At 34.1% G+C, this 19,466-nt stretch overlaps 2 protein-coding genes across 2 annotated transcripts; both read left to right on the forward strand.

Moving 5' to 3' along the window:
* Window positions 1-4,196: 4,196 nt before the first annotated feature.
* Window positions 4,197-7,737, forward strand: LOC116017868 (COP9 signalosome complex subunit 1-like). The gene is made up of 6 exons (XM_031258520.1): window positions 4,197-4,690; window positions 5,133-5,453; window positions 6,505-6,621; window positions 6,730-6,815; window positions 6,933-7,167; window positions 7,294-7,737. The coding sequence occupies exons 1-6, from the start codon at window positions 4,298-4,300 to the stop codon at window positions 7,477-7,479; spliced, it is 1,338 nt and encodes a 445-aa protein (XP_031114380.1). The 5' UTR covers window positions 4,197-4,297; the 3' UTR covers window positions 7,480-7,737.
* A 534-nt stretch (window positions 7,738-8,271) lies between these two features.
* On the forward strand, window positions 8,272-12,129 carry LOC116017236 (probable methyltransferase PMT13). Its single transcript, XM_031257777.1, has 7 exons — window positions 8,272-8,897; window positions 9,308-9,511; window positions 9,586-9,796; window positions 9,889-10,150; window positions 10,276-10,650; window positions 10,745-10,840; window positions 11,570-12,129. Exons 1-7 carry the CDS (start codon window positions 8,502-8,504, stop codon window positions 11,790-11,792), a joined length of 1,767 nt encoding a protein of 588 aa, XP_031113637.1. The 5' UTR covers window positions 8,272-8,501; the 3' UTR covers window positions 11,793-12,129.
* The last annotated feature ends 7,337 nt before the right edge of the window (window positions 12,130-19,466 follow it).

Here is a 19,466-nt window from a genome sequence, read left to right on the forward strand (position 1 = left end):
GGATGATTTTAGCTGTGATCTTTTGGATCTCTGTTCTAGATGCCTGATACAATGAGGGATGAGGGGTATATTAGAGTACATAAATACAAATTATTATATACAAAAAGGTACTAATCCAATAATTAATTTTTTTTTTGAAGAAGTTAGAGAAAAATAAAACATTATATTGATCCATCCAACCAAACATTATATAAAGAAAAAGATTACATTTTAATCATTAAATTCAAAGCTGTTGGTTATTTTGGTATTATGGTACAAAAGAGGGAATGTAGTCTTATGAAGAGGATGCTACGGCCTACGACAGATATGCTTTAAAAAAAGTTAGATAAAAGATGCAAGAGATCAAATACAATTAATGAAAAAAGATATGCTCTGTCAACAACTCTGTTCGCAATACAAGCTATACCCTATAGAACATCAAATGCATTACTTTTAGTATTTTCTATTTAATTTACTCAAGGGATATACTTTATAAATTAAAATTTTTATCAACTATTCACAACTATTTTTCTTGAAACACCCATTAGAACATGTCCGTGATGAACTTGCAAAGACTCTCAAGTCTGTTAATCACGTGCTTTATTAAACTTTTAAGAGATTTTTTTAATTAACAAATATATATCAATATAAGCGCCATTATATACCTGCTAACCAATATTTGATATTTGTTTGTCCGTGTCGACATTGAGATCTTAATGTATTAATCATTGTTGCTTTTTCTTTCTTTTTTTCAAAAAGAGAGATTGTTTTAATTTACCTTAGTTTTGCATGGGTCAAACCTTTTTGCAGAGTTGATTCGGTAAAGCACAAACTCGATTTCCTCCTTTTCCTTTTCTGAGTAAGTAAAATATGGGCTTTCCTTCTCTTTATCCCGTCAACCTGCAAAAACCAATTTGAAGAATTCAAAGCTCGCATGCATATGCAACGCAATAAAGTCAAAAAATAATTACATACCAACCAAAACATTCATATAATTGTGATCTGCATTTCTGCACCAAAAAAAAGCTATGAAGCAGAGTGAACTGAGTCACTAGAAATAAACGGCCTGAGGCGCATCACTTACGCGTTTCTTGCTACTAGGATAGCCTGATGTAGGCCCTGCTCCCCTGCTTAATACTCTCATTCTGCCAACCTTATATTGAAATGGAAAATGATATACTGTATGTATATGGGCTTTCCTTCTCTTTATCCCATCAACCTGTAAAAACCAATTTGAAATTCAAAGCTCTCATGCATGCAACGCAATAAAGTCAAAAAATAATTACATACCAACCAAAATGTTCACAAATTTGTGATCTGCAAATCTGCACAAAAAAAAAAAGATGGTTAGGAGTATTCCATGAATAACTGATTGAATAATTATTTACAAGTTTAACTACCCGAAATTGGTATTAAAGTCATTGTTATTATTTGGTTGACAGATTTTTATAATATTACTATAGTTTTGATTATCCCTTAATTGCAAAGCTCATGCATTTTATTATTTATAATAAAATAAGGATTTCATCCGATCTCCTTCATCATCAATCTTCCTTAACTATTAATAATCATTCACATTCCACCCTAGTACTAAACATGCAAAATACTTTTGTTATAGAAGTTATGAAATTTAGAATTATATTATAGTTTAGAGACGAAAAGTGAGCATTACAATATTGCATCCTACACTTGTTTTTTTTTTTGAAAACACATCCTACACTTGTTTTATTACTTAAAAATGAAAAGAATAAATTTTCTTTGTTTTTGTGTACAAGATCCATTATCTCATTGGGATCATTATACCATAGATCACTTATATAAAGTTTATTTTTATTACATTAAATGTTCATTTTTAACACTAATTTTTATTATATTACAAATTTATTTTAAAATTTATTATTTAAAAATAAACTTACTGTACATTAAAAATGAGATTTCAATAGAATGAAAGTTCATTAATAAAGCCAAAAACCATATGTAGGTGGTGTTTGATAAGCAAGCTAATAGCACATGCAATTCAAAATGTCTTCATGTATTCTCTCAAATATATATTATCAAACGTCTATTTTAAGTTTTTCGTCCTAAAATATCAGTTGGCCAATAGAAAAGTTCACAAATATGGGGATGGAATGTTTGGCTTGGGATCCTGATATATGAGCTTATAATTAAAGTATGTATTCTATCTCAACTAAAAGTATAAGTTGATAATTGAATTGCACATTTATATTTATATATTGTATGTTCAACACACCAACTCACGCGTGCGGGTCAATTATACGTGAATCATAATCTTTTTTTTAAATTATGTGGCATAAACATAAACTGATAGTTGGATTGCACATTTATATATTATATTCTCTAACATTTTTTATTTTGAAAAGAATGCTCAACACTTATGTCCCACAATTTCTTTAATTATATCGGATCGGAGCCGCTTAATTGGACGGATACTATTTGTAAGAGGAAGTCATGAAACAATGGCTATGGGCAAATTATGCTGTGGACCAGGTCCACCTTGCAAGGTGGACCTGGGTCCAAAACTACGTTGTTTTTGTTTTTGTTTTTTTTAGTAAACATATTGCTGAATATAGAGTTGTCCAAAAATGTGTGAATGTAGAGGTTTCAAAGTGTGAATGTAGAGTATAGAAATCATGAATGTAGATTTATGATTGTGTGAATGTAGAGTTGCCTAGAAATGTGTGAATGTTGAGGTTTCAAATTGTGAATATGGAGTATAGAAATCGTGAATGTAGAGTTATTCATGTGTGAATCTGTAATAGAGTTAAGAAGTTTTAACAACTTGTAGCCCTGTAATGTGTGAATGTGGAGTTCTCAAGTTGTGAATGTGGAGTATAGGACCTGCGAATATAGAGTTTTGAATGTGTGAATGTGGAGTTTACAAATTGTGAATGTAGAGTATAGTGTATGTGAATGTAGAGTATAGTTACTAAATATATAATCCTGTAATGTGTGAATATGAAGTTTACAAATTGTGAATGCAGAGTATAGTGTATGTGAATGTAGAATATAGTGTATGTGAGTTTAAACACAGGTCCGCTGCATAACAACCCATGGTTATGATAGCATTACCAAGGCGAGACTTTAGCTTGGAATTTCATATTTTAGGAGGATATGTTGTTTTTGGGCTGCACTTTTGGGCCGTGATAATTTTTTTTTTGAGAATTTGGGCCGTGATATTATATTGGGGCCTTGTAGTTCTCTTGCTTTATATTGCGGGCAAATTATTATGTTGAATATGGTCCACAATTCCACATAGTTATGTAAATCATGAATGTAATATATATTTTGAATATATTAAAAATATATTATTTGTGTACTAAATATACATGATTTGATTATATATATATATATATATATATATAATGTACTTTCAAATTGATAAGGATAAATTCTCCACATGTATCGTGTATATAGAAATATATGTTAAGTATCGTGTCAATCAAAAGATTAGCCCTCAATTCCTCTTCTTTATTGATGGTCTTTGAAGAATCTCTAGAGAGAAAAGAGAGAACCATGCTCTTGGCTCTTTTAGAGAGCAGGAGAGAGGGGCCCCAAATGGCCCAAAGTCCCCTTTTACTGAAGGGTTAGGGTCCCTTTTAAATGCTAATACCGTATAGTACGTTGTATAATACGTTAGGCATACATATAGTCTTCGTAGGACGGTATACTCGAGGTATATTCCTTATCACAAATAATGTACTTTTAGTATATTAAAATGTACTTTTTATTTATGATTCACACAAATGTGTAGGCCATGTTAATGAAATAATGATTGTATTGCGGCCACGGATTGACAATAGTTATGTCATAGATCCGAGTTCACATTGCAAGGTGAACTCGTATCCATTTAGTATGGATAAAGATTGCAATTAGATAATCTCACATAGAAAATGAAGTACTCCGTACAAGAAAAGTGTGTAGCATTACTTGACAATAAATCCAAATTCAACTCAGTAAAATATCATACAATTGACTCATACTATGATATATAATATAATTGTCAAAGTAATTTTTTTTTAATTAACAATGAGATCAATTTATGAGCTATCGTCAATTACTATGTACTGTAATGATATTCCTGTTTGAATCGAAAAAAAAATGAAGAAAGAAATTATGAATATATATTACATTATACGGAGTATATGACTATATGAGCACCCAATATCTATGAAATATTGAAGGAGAATATAACATTATAGCATTCCACTTAAAATATAAAGCAGAGAGATGGAGTGAATGATTGGTCGGTTCAAAACCGCGAGTTGAGCCCTAGTCGAAATCTGTTTGATTAAACTTCATGGAAGCTGAAGACGATCAGTTCGGATCGATGATGGAAGAGATCCACTCGAACGGCGGCGTCGACGACTCTAGTCGCCACCGGCCGATTATAAGCGGCGAACAGCTCGACATCGAGGCGTACGATGCCCTATACAGTGGCCGAACCAAAATCATGCGGCTGCTCTTCATCGCTGATAGATGCAACAACGCTTCGATGCAGTTGGAGGCTTTAAGGATGGCGTATGATGAGATTAAGAAGGGAGAGAACACGCAGTTGTTCCGAGAGGTTGTTCAGAAGATTAACGGACGTTTGGGACCTAATTACGGGCCGGACGCTGCTTGGACTGATTCAGTAGATCGCCGAGCAGAGCAAAGGAAGGAGAAGCTCGAAAATGAGCTCAATGCTTATAGGGTACGGTGTCCTCTCCCCCTTATAATCCTGATAATGTGATTGAATTTGCTATCTGTGCTACTGAGAACTCGTGCAAGCTGTAATGAGTTCAGAATATTATGTTTTTGGTTGAAAAAATAAAGCAATGTCATGGTTAACTGGTGTGGAATCAACATCAAAAGCATTGTCCCTTGATCTCTTTGGTTGTTTGTTTGTGTTTATATAGTTCCAGACTTTGCACTTGAATGTCTTTTTCTTTGATTTTGTGAAAATTTCATTGAAAGCTGGGAACTAGGAAGTAGGAAGAGCTTTTTTGGTTGTATACTAGGATTAGTGCATGACTGCATGTTATGTTGTCTATTTCATAGTAACTTCCAATAAGTACTATTTGATGTATTGTGGTTGTCAATTGACATCTAAACTACAGTTCTCATATTGAAGTTCTCTCATACTGTCCTTACAGACAAATTTGATCAAAGAGAGCATAAGGATGGGATACAATGATTTTGGAGATTTTTATTATGCCCACGGTCAGCTTGGTGAAGCTTTCAAGAATTATGTTCGTACACGGGATTATTGCACAACAGCAAAGCATATAATCCATATGTGCTTGAATGCAATTCTAGTTAGCATTGAGATGGGTCAATTCACACATGTTACAAGCTATGTTAGCAAAGCGGAACAAAGCCAAGATGCCTTAGACCCTATTACCACTGCTAAACTTCGTTGCGCTGCAGGATTGGCACACTTAGAGGCCAAAAAGTATAAGCTCGCTGCTCGGAAGGTATGCTTTATATTTCCCCTTGTTGACTGATCTTTTTTCTAAGCATATATTATTTCCATAAGTTTGGTGACTTTACTTTCTTACTTGCATTTGGAAACACTCACCAACTTCCAATGTAAAGATGATATTGATTATCAATTCAGCAACATAATGAATTATAGAGGACTTGTTTAACTTGTTGGTTTCACCCCCTTCACCTCTTGCACCTAATTTGAACAGAAAGAGCAGGGTGTAAAGGGAATTACCCCTGGAATTAACTCTCCTGGGGCATAGCTAAACATGTAATGTTGAGTGGGCAGAGCTAAGCCCATATGTCTTCTTCTCTCTGTGATATAGAAGTATGAATGGATGTAGAGCATGTTTAGCCCAACAAGAAATTCTCTGAAGGGATAGATGTTGATAGCAGTTTTTTAAAAAGAACTTTTTGAAAAAAATTTCAATATGCTTGATTGAGTTAATGTAGAAAGTTACTTTTATAATAGATAGGTTGTTTGGATACTTAACTTTTGTATTAGTGATTGTGTAACAACAAAATACATAAATTTATTAAGTTAGAAATTAAAAGTGTTAGGCTGCAACGAGACATTTGGAATTTCAGAAGTCTCATTAAATCATTCAATCTTATTAGGAAATAGTTTATTTAAAAGCCTCAGTTTGAGCCCTTTCTCTTACAGGAGGGCTTTCATCTTATCTTCATTAAAAAGGCTAAGTTGGAAGGTAAAATTGTTTAGTTGTCGGGAGATATTTGGAATGTCAGAAGTGTAATTAATTAAATCATTCAAGCTTATTAGAAAATAGCTTATTTCAAGAGCCTCAGTTTGAGGCTTTTCTGTTGTAAGAGGGCTTTCATCACATCTTCCTTAAAAAGTCTTTTCTTGACAATTGATGTTTTGCCCAACTTTGGCTTTTCTGAATAGATAAGCTCCAAAGTAAGCCAGGCCAATCAGGCTTGTAATAGCTATCAATTAGAAACTGAATGGTGGACAATTATTTTTCATTATTTTAGGCTGTTTTTATATATTTATTTAACATTGTTTCCTGTCATTCTCAGTTTTTGGAGGTTGGCCAAGACTTAGCGAATAATTACACGGAAGTAATTGCACCCCAAGATGTTGCGACATATGGTGGCCTTTGTGCACTTGCAAGTTTTGACCGAGTGGAACTGAAGGCAAATATACTCTTTTATTTTCTCTTTACTTTATGGACAACTATGCTGATTTAGCTTATCCTTCTTGGATTGTGATTCAACTCGGTAACCATGTGATTTGTCTGGCAGAGCAAAGTTATAGACAACATTAACTTCAGGAATTTTTTAGAGTTGGTACCTGAGGTGCGGGAACTTATCCAAGATTTCTACACAAGGTAAGCTGACTTGTTAAATTGAATCCTCAATGTCTTTCTCTGTATCTGTCTCACCAAGGATGAATTGCTGTTATACTTGGTTTCTAATGTGGGTTCCTTTTTTATTTGTAAATGCAGTCATTATGCTTCATGTCTTGAGTACTTAGGAAACCTGAAAGCGAACCTATTGCTCGACATCCATTTACATGACCATGTCGAGACACTGTATAATCAAATCCGTAACAAAGCTCTCATACAGTACACGCATCCCTTTGTCTCTGTTGATCTGAACATGATGGCCAATGCGTTTAAGACAACTGTTACAGGGTTAGAGAAGGAACTTGAATCCTTAATTACAGACAACCAGATACAGGTAATAACAGGCTTGTAATATGCACATTCCCCCATAGCCAATAGATTTGTTGACCAATTCAACCTTAGCTATTCTATTGTTGCTCTTATTTTCTATCTACTCAAGAATCACAACAATTTCATGCAGGCTCGAATTGATTCCCACAACAAGATCCTTTATGCACGGCATGCAGATCAGAGAAATGCAACCTTCCAAAGGGTTCTGCAGACCGGTGGTGAATTTGATCGAGACGTGAGAGCCATGCTTTTGAGAGCCAACCTTCTGAAGCACGAGTACAATGCCAGATCATCAAGGAAACATGGAAACATATAATCACCAATTTATCGAAAAAAAAATCCAGGCATGAGAACGCCAGATTAGAGTAATCGACATATTCGCTTAGCATTATGGTGGTCTTTAATCCTGAAGGATTTGTTGTTTTGGTGGGCGCATAGTATCACTGTTCTTGTTCATATAACAAATCATTGTGCCGGAGCTTGTGTGTTATCCTATGTAGTCATGTCCAGTTTATACACCATCCTGTTATTCTATTTGGATATCTGACTTATCACTTTTGTGCTGTTCCTTGCTCCCTCTCTGCTATAGCACACAGTGCTTACATTATTGATTTATTGAGCTCTTTAAGGTAGTTAATGTTTGGTTCAAGGCACATTTCAAGTTAATGTAACCCAAAAAAAAAAAAAAACTAAAATCAAAGTTCGAAAATTTCATGATCTCTAATATTCATAATTTAAAAGTAAAAAAAAAAACTAATAGAAATGTTTATTCTTGAGCGTTAATTTTCTTATAATAAAGTTAATATATATATACTAATGATCTTGTGACCTAGTGGTCTGGTACGAAGTGATTATGAACAAATACGTCATGGGATATAAGTGAACGGATACTGAGATACAAGTAGAACGGGAGAGAAATTATGAATAGATATTGAGATAATGGGATATAAGTAGAGTAGCTATGAACAAATACTGTAAAAAAAAAAAGACTTAGAATTAGAAATCTTCACTCTTGGACCTATTTATGAAAGATCTTAGATTTTAGACAGACTAAAAGGAGAAGAATGTGTACAAAGAGTTGAATAAGAAAGGAATGAAAAAGGTCAAAAGTTTGGACAAATATTTATCAATAGTAATCTTTCAACTTGCCATTTCCACTCATTTATTAAACTCTTGTATACAACTACAGTTCGAACACACACAAACTTCTAAAAGGTGTGTGTTTCTTTGCTTAACTTCTACTCTATAAGCTCAGATCTTCCAATTGGGGCATATTATATACACAGAATTTGCGTTTGTACATGATCGGATCTTGAGCAGAGTGCATGTGAATGTGGAATGGGTCATTTGAGTATACATTCGTCGAAGCGGAAGCAGCGGCGATGGCGGCTACTGGACTTGGTGTCGGCGGCGATATTCGCCGCCGTCTTCGTTTTCTTCCTCCTCCTATTAACGCCGCTGGGAGATTCCCTCGCGGCGTCGGGGCGGCAGACGCTGCTCGGCTCATCGGAGGGCGCGCAGCAGCGCAGGCGCCTCGCGGCGCTCATAGAGGCGGGGCACGAGCCCGCCCCGATCGAGGTCTGTCCGGCCGATTTTTCCGACTTCCTGCCCTGCGAGGACCCTAGGACCATCAAGGGAAGTCATTGCCCCGTACATGAAGACTCCCCGCTCTGCTTGATTCCCCTGCCTGAGGGATACCGACTCCCCGTTCAGTGGCCGGAGAGTTTGCACAAGGTGTTTGTTCTTATGCCAAGCTTACATATGCAACTTACAAATTTACTACTTATGTGATCTTCAATTTTGGCTTGAAAGATGCATTGCATATTTGCATTATTGCATAGTGTATCTCAAATGAGTTAGATGTCATTTTTGTCGGTGGAGTTTCTCAATTCAGAGTTCTATATTTTGTCGGTGTAGATGGTCAGTTCAGAATTCTAGTTAGCTGAGCTGTCTCAATTTGTTTCCCTGATCTGCAATAATATTAGATTCCAGATTTAATCTTGGCCTGTGATCCTTAAATTTATGAAGTAAAGCAACTTAAGCAAGTATCTTTAGTGATTTGTTCCTCAAGTTTTAATGAACTTCCAAATGATCCTTTTTGTTTGTCAAATTTAGGGATTGAAGTTGTAGTGTTTACTTCGCAGATATGGCATGACAATGTGCCTTATAATAAAATAGCCAACAGGAAAGTCTTTCGAGGATTGATGAAAAAAGAAGGTTCATACATTACCTTTTCTGATGGTGGCGCTATGTTCCCAGATGGAGCAAAGCAGTATATTGAGAAACTCAAGCAATATATTCCCATGGCTGGTGGAGTTCTGAGGACAGTTCTTGATATGGGATCTGGGGTATGAATTCACTTGATTCTTTGAGATCATCGGTTTGACTATATCTGAAACTGTATTGCTCTTTCTGACCATAGGTTGGGAGCTTTGGTGGTTTCCTACTTGCTGAAGACATGCTAACCCTTTCTTTTGCTCCAAAAGATTCGAGCAAACAACATATACAATTTGCTTTAGAACGAGGAGTACCGGCATTTGCTGCTACACTAGGGAATTACAGACTTCCATTTTCTGCTTTTTCATTTGATTTGGTGCATTGTTATCAATGCTCGATTCCTTTTACAGCACATAGTAAGTTTTTTGTTTCTCTGATCATTCTCGATGTGCAATCATCTTACTACTACTGCTGCTGCTGGTTGTAACACAAGAATATCACATTGCAGATGCAACATACTTTGTTGAAGTTGATCGGTTACTACGACCAGGAGCCTACCTTGTCATTTCTGGTCCTCCTGTACAGTGGGCTAAACAAGATAAGGAATGGGCGGATCTCCAAGCTGCGGCCAGATCATTGTGTTATGAGCTGATTGCCGTGGATGGTAACACTGCCATCTGGAAGAAGCCTAATGGGGATTCATGTCTTCCAAACCAAAATGAATTTGGGCTTGAATTGTGTGATGACTCTGATGAACCAAGTGTCGCATGGTACATGTTCTTGTTTATTTACTGTTCTTTAGGATACACTCTTAAATCCTTCGCCTTGATAATTACATAGCTGATGGAAGCTTGAATTTACTGGTTGTGTTCGAACATCTGAAATAAATTGGCAGGTACGTCAAGCTTAAAAAATGTGTCAGCAAGACATCTTCTGTGAAAGGAAATTATGCTATTGGGAAAATTCCAATATGGCCAAAGAGGCTGACAAAAGCTTCTTCAAGGGCCACTGCATTAAAATATGGATTGGATGTTTTTGAAGCTGACAATAGAAGATGGGCAAGGAGAGTGGCATACTATAAGAACACATTGAACTTGAAACTAGGAACTCCAGCCATACGAAATGTCATGGACATGAATGCGTTTTTGGGAGGCTTTGCTGCAGCATTATCTTCAGATCCTGTTTGGGTGATGAATGTAATTCCTGCTCGTAAGACTTGGACACTTGATGTCATCTATGATAGAGGCCTTATTGGGGTTTACCATAATTGGTAATTCACTCTTGAACTTTTGAAGTCCTCTTAACATAAAGCGTTCTTAATATTATATTAAGTCCTCTTAATATAATATGTTTTTTCATGTTAGGTGTGAACCTTTCTCTACTTACCCTCGGAGTTATGATCTAATTCATGTATCTGCTATTCAGTCTCTTACAAAGGATCCTAGTTTTGGCAAGAGCAGGTATGTACAATCATTTTAACTGTGTTCATGGATTTCTAGTCAACTTCTCAGAATATAATATTTCCTCAGACTATCTTTGAAAATTTCAAGTTTAGTCCAGTGTCATCTTAGGAATCCATAAGTTAAATAATCTAGTGTGACAAGTTATCCTTTGTATCCATCAATTCAACAGAATGGTGACATGTTCATCTGGAAAACCATTTTCTTGCAATATGCAGTAGTTATTGCCTTTTGAAGTTATATGTTGATTAATAGAAGATCTTGAACTTCAAACCGGGTTTGCAGAAACCATACTTGGTGTGATAAAATTTTTTCAGTATTCTTAGTATTACTCTGAGTGGTTGAATCCTTGACATTCTTGCTCCCAGTTTTCTGGATACTATCTGGTTAGAGAAATGACTGATCAAATAGCAAGAACTAGGCATCCGATTCTAGCAAGTTGCTGCTGGGTGGCTTTGAACTTTTAATAGTCCAAGAACTAGGCATCCATGTTCACCTTAAGTTTCTATGATCATTAGCTCCTAGATGTGGCCGCCTTTTTCTCTTTAGTCCATTTGTTATCAGCGCTATTCTTCTGGCCAACTCATAATATTCAATATTGTATCAACTACTTTCACAGCACCTCACTGCTTCACCCCACCCTTGAATAATAGAAACACCAAGAAGACACGTGCCATGTAAAAAAACCTTATGGTGCCATAGGTGTTTATATCTCTCTCACTTTTGCAGGTGTAACCTTGTTGATTTGATGGTGGAGATCGATAGAATGTTACGGCCACAAGGAACTGTTGTGATTCGGGATTCACCCCATGTGATAGAAAGTGTAGAACGAATTGCCCGAGTTGTAAGATGGACAGCAAGCGTTCATGAGGACGAACCCGGGTCACATGGAGCTGAGAAAATCCTGGTAGCGACAAAGAAACTCTGGACGCCATCTTCCATATCCAGCTGACATGTACTGCTTCTTCCTTTCTGCTTCGGATTGTTCCCCCTACCCATGGAAGTCTCGAAAACATGTTCAAACCAATTCTTTTATGTTGTTCCATTATAACTTACTCAAACCTAAATGATATAGAATGAAGGTGAAGTGTACAAATACAGAAATACCTTTGTAATTCATATTAGTATATCCTTATAAAAGCATTGTCACAGTAGACAATAGCAAATGCACCATTTCTCTATTCGTCCATTAGCTCATGCAAATCTTCTCTGTATCGTTCTAATTTTATCAGACACTTTAGAAGGGACATGCACATGCATACCAACAATGCACCATTTCTTGATTTGTCTATTAGATTGTACTATCTTCTCTATATTGTTTTCATTATTCCGAAAGGGACATGCATACTAGAACGTGCTAATTTTCTCTATATCGTTTTACTTTTATCGGATACCTTAGAAGGGACCTGCATACTAGCAATGCATTATTTTTTGGATTTGTCTATTATATCGTGTTTATCTTCTAATTTTGTCGGATATCTTGAAAAGACTTACATACTAGCAGTGCATTATTTTTGAATTTGTCTATTAAATCGTGTTAATCTTCTTTATATTATTCTAATTTTGTCGGATATCTGAAAGGGACATACATACTAGCAACGCGTTTATTTTTCTTTATATCGTTCTACTTTTATCGGATTTCCCGGAAAGGACATGCATGGTAGCAATGGAGCAGTAATCAATGCCAAGATCTGTCAAGTTGAATATATCCAGCTCATGGAGTCCCGTTTGCTGCGGCAAAACTCATTTGTATTAAAACCTAAAATTCAATACTGTCTGGAGTAGGGACAAGGCAGAGAAAATTTTGTATATTCTGCTTTTGCATTTACTATAACTATTAACTAACTTGAAGACCTCATATATTATTGAGCAGATACTATTAATATGCTAAAGTGTACTAAAGAAGTCTAGAGACTTAATTCAATGGTTCAGTAGGCAGTATTTAAAAAAAAGATCAAGGTCTGAACCTCAGCGGTGACAGCACACCGACATTTGGCCCTGGCGAGTGTACTAAACAAAAACTTAAAGAATTGAGACATTTTTTTTTTTTTTGAAAACAAGAATTGAGACATAATCCATAACATTTTTTAAGACATCAATCACACCGAGTACAATTAAAAAAAAATACAAGAAATTTTAAGGTTTATATTAGGAGTGATAAGAACTTTATTGTTCACAATATTCTTATTGTATTTTTTTTTTTTTTTGAATTATACCTGATATAAAAGGTATCGGTGTCGACTGACATTGTAAACTTTGCCTAAAGCGTGGGACATTTATAGCAGCGTGTTCGATGCAGCTGAGAATTTTTCCAAGTCTATTGGCTCGACTCTTGTTGCCCATCGTAATCCAGCATTCATTAGTGTAATAGCAATTGTTCATCGCAGTCATGGAAATTGGAAGGTACACCTAATTTGGTCCCCAGTATACTGTTCCGATTGCCACTTTGATTACGGAGTATATTAGTATATATATTAAAAAGAAATTCTACAATGTCATTTAATAGTAGAAATGAAAAATCTAACACTTTGAGGTAATTGATAAATTAGTTATTAATTCAACCGTAAAGTCAGAGATTCGTTGAATTTATTTTAGTCTTGCAATGGTGAATATAATAGATGCTGAAAATCTTAAAAGAAGAACCTGTAAAATAGGATTATGGTTGCACTTTTACATATTAATAGGTGCACGCTATAGTTTTGTGCGGTGTGCGTCCACACTTTGTACAAAAATACTTGTTACAATCAGTTTCTTAATTTATCTATTCTACTTACGATTTTTTTAATCCTCTGATATACTAAAAACAATATATTACTCCATACTAAAGTGACTGATTTTACTATTAAAAATTAATGTTGAAATATATTATTATTTAACAATCAGTTGTCAATAAAGGATAAAATTACATGAATTGAATTTTTTCCCTGTCTAAAATTAAAAAAAAAAAATTATTCGCATTTTTTCACCTCAAATACTTGAAAATTTTGGTCCACGTAATTTGACAATAGTTATACCATGGACCAGGAGTTCCACCTTGCAAAGTAGACCCACCATAATTTACATACTATTCAGTATGTAAATTTTACATACTGTTCATTCAATATATAAATTGTAAAAATTCAATATGTAAATTGTATATTTTAAACCCGGTTCCACATCATAATTTGCCTAAATTTGATACGTCTATCAAATATAATAATACCCAAAATCCCTAAAATTAATTGGTTATGGGAAATTGTGATGCCATGGTTGGTTTTTAACTATTTCATACTAGGAGGGGTGGTCAACACTGAACAATGGAATTTTTGACCCAAAAAATGTGTACAACATGAAACCTAACCAAAAGAGTCAAACATTGCGTTCACATATTCAAGAATTGGCCTTTTCACCAGTAAATGCTTCTTAAATGTGACACATCGCTCATGTTCTTATCTAACTAATTTGACATTGTAGCCTTTGGTTTTATTCATTCATTCAACTCTTGACTCTCTCATCATCGAACATGTCAAACCGTTTACATTCTGGTTGAGAAAAGATAACAGCCCTGGCCCAGGTATTAATCGAGAATGAGAAGTTTTACTTAAGATTGTTTTGAACTGAAAAATAAGACTCGATTCTTGTCACGAACATTAGGGGTGTATTTAGATTGGACTCATTATATGCATGTTAAATTTGTTTGATTTATCTCATCGTGGGTTTAAAGGACGGGTTCATATGTCCATAAGAGTCCAACTATATTTTGGTGAACCGACAAAATCTGGATTATCAGAATAAAATAAAATTAAAAAGAATGGGGGGACTGCTTGAATCTGTTCTACCAAAGCCTTGTACGGTGGGAAAGAGTAGATGGAAGACTTTGACCTCTATCACTTTGAATTATGTGGAAATTCTTTAATAATTACAATAAGAGAATTATATATATATATATATATATATATATATATATATATATCTTTATGGTGTCGAGGGAAAATCAATGTTTATAGTATCAAGTATAATGATTTTATGTTTTTTTTTTTGTTGTATTGAGTATTATTAAAATCTCCAAAATAAATACATAAAATTAAGTTGTTTTTTTTTGTATATAAGAAAAAAAAACTCGTAATAGAGAAATAATATATGCTTTTATTGTCTCATATATTATATATATCACCACGTTTGATTAGGCACACATAACAAACAATTTTTTCAATAGACTTTTCTTGGTACAATAACACTCAAGCTACACCACAAAGTCGATGTAGGATAACCTATCTGCCCAACCAATTCTCGGACTAACTCGAATGAATTGACTCATATTGTGTGTCGCACATTAAAATAATAATAAATGATAATACTTTGGGGGAGCTTTCCATTTTGTATTAATTAATTTTATACATGAAATAGTCTCGCTATAGTGCTATTGGTCTCTATCTGTTTCGATCAATCTATATAGCAGTGTATGCAGGCAACCTTAATTTTCTTGTTAAATTGACATGTTTGAGGAAAATATTAATTGTGGTTTATGAGAAGCACACAAAAGCACTGCTTTTGTTTCATTACCAAAATGGTACAAATAATTATAGATGCGCTTTGTGTTTTGGGCAGCACATGACATGTGAAATGAGTCAAGTGCTTCTCTATATCTTCAAGAGTTTGGTTATTTAGGGCAACCTATAATTAGTTGGTAATCACGATATTCTAAGTTAATTTATTGTTAAAATCGTTTTTGATCTTTTCAATTTGAGCCGGTCAATATAACTAAGTTAAGTTTTTTTTTTTTTTTGGGTCAAATCACGAGGTGTCTTGAGCATACCCTAACCTTTAAGTCCGTACAATATTTAGACTAATCCCCGTTCACATCGAGCCAATTAAGGGGCAGTACTGGCCAGATTGATTTTTCCATACGAGAGTGAGCTCGAACTCTCGACCTCTCTTGAGGAACGAGAGTGCACGACCACTCACGCCAACCAAATTAGTTAAGTTGGATTATTTATTATGGTCATTTGTTGGTTAGGATCACAATGTAAGCTTCACTCAGAATGAGCCTTTAGGCTTTAGGTAGTGACTGCGGACTTTATTGTAAACTAAAGAATTTGTTTTTATTTTGACAATCTAGACCATTTATGTTTTAGTATGTTCAAAATATTCACCTTTTTACTTGTTAAGTAGGTTGTGATTATATTGTAAGTCAGTTTTGATTGACTGACTTTTTATTTGCTCGTAAATTGTACAGAGTAAAAATTAAGTCAATTATTGAAATATCCAAATAGTTTACGGCTTTACGCTATAACATATCTTAGAATCATTCATTTTATCATTATTGTAAGACCAATTCAGATTTAGCTCAAGTCACATTTATAAAACTCGATTTTACGCTTAATATAATATCTCGTCTAAGATTTAGCTCACACATAAAATAATATCTTTTGACGTTATAATTGTATTTTTTTATGATAAAGTTCTGGGTTGTCCATTCATTGCAAAATATTTTTTATAGAAAAAATAAAATCATAATTTGACAGATCAAAATTGTCTATATATGAAGTAGAGTGTAGAGTAGAAGTTGAAAGAGTAGGACATAGTTGGGGATGGATCTGAATAAGTGATGTATGGAAATGGGTCGAACTGAAAGCAGCAATAAGAGCTGTCCTTCAATAATTGGGCCTACCATCAACAAATCATGTGTGAGGGCCCTCCTTTATTTTTCTTTTTTCTTCTACTACCCAATCTTCATTTTCTTTTACAATTATTTCCATTTTTTATCCCGCGATTATTGCGTCATTTTCATATTTTTTAAAGGAAAACAATAAACTTTAGATAATCAAATGTTCAATACAAACAGGAATAATAAAAGGCTAAGTAGAAGGATCAGACTGGAAACTAGTAGCTCTAACTAACGCATGAGCAAGCTTGTTCGTTGATCTACGGACAAACCGAATAGACACTGATTCAAAATGTTGTTGTAAAGAGCGAAATTCTCATATGAATCGACCCGCATAAGAGAAGTCAGGCAAATCATCGTTTATCTTTCTACAAACGATCTGACAATATGAAAAGAATATTAAGTTTCCACATCCTCTTTTAATAATCCAAGATAAATCCTCTTTAATAGCTAGTGCTTCTGCGTAGTGAGGGTTGTTCAAACAACAAATCGAACCATTTTTCGCAACAAAAAAATCTCCATTGCCTGCCAGTACAATCACCCCAAAATAAGCTTCCCCGTCATTGGAAAGGCAGCAACATCCACGCACACCTTGACCACCAACCCCGACATGAACGGAAGATAAATTAGATTGGTCGATCGGTTCAAACTAAAAAGACGAATACATACCAAACCAATTATTTGATCACTTTGAATGAGGATTACCTCCAATTATTACACTATTAAGTGTAACATTGTGAATTGAATGATGAAGTGCTTTAATAATCATAAAATAAAAAATGAAAATAATTATTTTATTATTTTATTATTTTTATTTTTGGATTATCTATAAATTGAGTGATTTGATTTTTTTTTTTTACAATTATATTTTTGGCTTTAAAAAAAATAAAAATTTATCAATGATATTTACCAGCTGAGCTAAACTTTTTGTCAAATTGTTTATTGTAACATCATCTATCACTTTTTATCTTTAATGTTTCATTACTTGTTAATAATATTTATTTGGGTCAAAGCATCGACATACAATTCAATATGAAGTCAAATCAACTACTTAAGACATTAAAATAGTTAACCTTTTTTCTAATGGAGCTCCAATTATTATTTTACACAAAAGAATTATAGGTCACATATGTTTGTCTTGTATGTACAAAATTATGCGATGGGAACCACATCTAATAAGACATATGTGAATTTTCTAAAAGTTCACACTACTTAGTGAGACAAAAGTTAAATAATAAATTGTCGATTACACACTAAATTATGAAAAGAATGTGTAATGAATATGAAATAGTATGAACCATTCGGTAAGGAACTCACATCGAATAAGATATGTGAATTTTCAAAAAGTTCACACTACATAGTGAGACAAAATTAAAAATAATAATAATAATAAAATGCCCATTACACACACTAAATTATGATAAGAATGTGTAATGAATATGAAATCATATGAATCTTTCGGTAAATATTTTTTTTTTAGTACTACTGACTCTGTTACAATGTAGTATTCTACTTTCTCAATCTACTGAAGCACAAAGAGTCAATAGTTGCCTCCACTATCATCATCCATGTGGGAGTGTAAACCCGGACACCGGATGCCACTAGACCATAAGGTCTTTGGCATCTTTCAGTAAATATAATATTCTCTAAATTCATTTTTTATCATGGCCAAAAATGAATAAATGAACAAGGACAAAGTCTTAGTTGGTGTCCTTGATGTTAGGACCATGTAAGGTTCATGCCAAATATTGAGAGTGACTCTCTTTGAAATATATGTTCATTTATTATATTTATTCAAATCAACATTTCTAAGAGTTTATTTTTGTGTTCAAATTGTATGAAATCCACTCAAATTCAACTAATCTAAAGAAATATAATGTCTTAGGAGGATATTTCAAAAAAAATAATGTCTTAGGAGGAACTTTTTGTATTAATAACAACTCAACATTAAAATCTCTAAAACTTTAAAGCACAATTTAGCACCGTGTAAATTTATAATAGGTACACTTTTCTCCAAAATACATATTGCAATATAACCTTAAAAACAAACATAATTACATAGATACAAATAAATAAGTTGTTAATATATATGTTTTTTTTTTTTTAAATCATAAGGTGTTGATAGGCATCGCGTCAACTTACAACGATACAACCATGTATGTTGCTAAAGACATTTATCCCACAGTACCCAATGCAACATAATCTTAATAACGTACATGATTATATTCAATACAAATCTGCACGCAAACTTCACAAGGCCCATGGCGAAGGGTTCGATCGAGAGGGTATTGTCAAGAATGACAAGTCAGACTTTCTAACGCAATTTAAATTTCTTCCTCACTCAGTCGATTTTCTAGCTCTGTCTCTGTGACGAGTCATATATGTTTCATCTATTCAACCACTTATTATTGGGCTAAACAACACTAAAAAACCATGTGCAGCTAGATTGAGATTTGAGAGGAATTATCAAGTATCATGTTTCATTCGTTCGATCAATCATTTTTAGACAATAAATTTTTTTTGGGGATAAAAATGAAAAACTGCAACCACTACTTAATAATACACACTAAGTAAACTCCAGTCCTATATAATAACCTGTAAATTATACTACAAGAATAATACTCTATCCATTCAAACACACCACTCGGGGCATAACAACTTTATTTTGTTGCATATGAGTGAGATAGAGTGTGAGTACACTTAAAAATAAAAAATGAAATCCTAATTGGAAATGATTTGATTGTGGAAGAGAGTAATAATTTAGGGAAGCTAAGGCGAACCAAAAATGAACTTTAGACGGGCCATTACCCATCCCAAAAGGCAGAAAGGAAAAGAAGAAAAAGGCAACCAGAGATCTGGACACAGTCTGGCGTCTCATCTTTCTCCCATTTTCTGAAAAGGTTAAAACGCAAAAAGGCCACACACATCACACAAAATTTTCAGAGTCTTCACGGAAGACTTTTTTATACAGATATATACATA

Source organism: Ipomoea triloba, chromosome 4 (genome assembly GCF_003576645.1).
Source record: "Ipomoea triloba cultivar NCNSP0323 chromosome 4, ASM357664v1".
NCBI lineage: Eukaryota > Viridiplantae > Streptophyta > Magnoliopsida > Solanales > Convolvulaceae > Ipomoea > Ipomoea triloba.

What these genes read in the sequence shown, in the direction of transcription:
- LOC116017868 (XM_031258520.1), top strand. Translation starts at nt 4,298, where the DNA reads ATGGAAGCTGAAGACGATCAGTTCGGATCGATGATGGAAGAGATCCAC. An exon ending in ATCCAAGATTTCTACACAAG is followed by an intron (nt 6,816 to 6,932) that starts GTAAGCTGACTT and finishes TTGTAAATGCAG; the next exon opens with TCATTATGCTTCATGTCTTG. An exon ending in TTACAGACAACCAGATACAG is followed by an intron (nt 7,168 to 7,293) that starts GTAATAACAGGC and finishes AATTTCATGCAG; the next exon opens with GCTCGAATTGATTCCCACAA.
- LOC116017236 (XM_031257777.1), top strand. Translation starts at nt 8,502, where the DNA reads ATGGGTCATTTGAGTATACATTCGTCGAAGCGGAAGCAGCGGCGATGG. An exon ending in GATTCCTTTTACAGCACATA is followed by an intron (nt 9,797 to 9,888) that starts GTAAGTTTTTTG and finishes ATCACATTGCAG; the next exon opens with ATGCAACATACTTTGTTGAA. An exon ending in CCTAGTTTTGGCAAGAGCAG is followed by an intron (nt 10,841 to 11,569) that starts GTATGTACAATC and finishes TCACTTTTGCAG; the next exon opens with GTGTAACCTTGTTGATTTGA.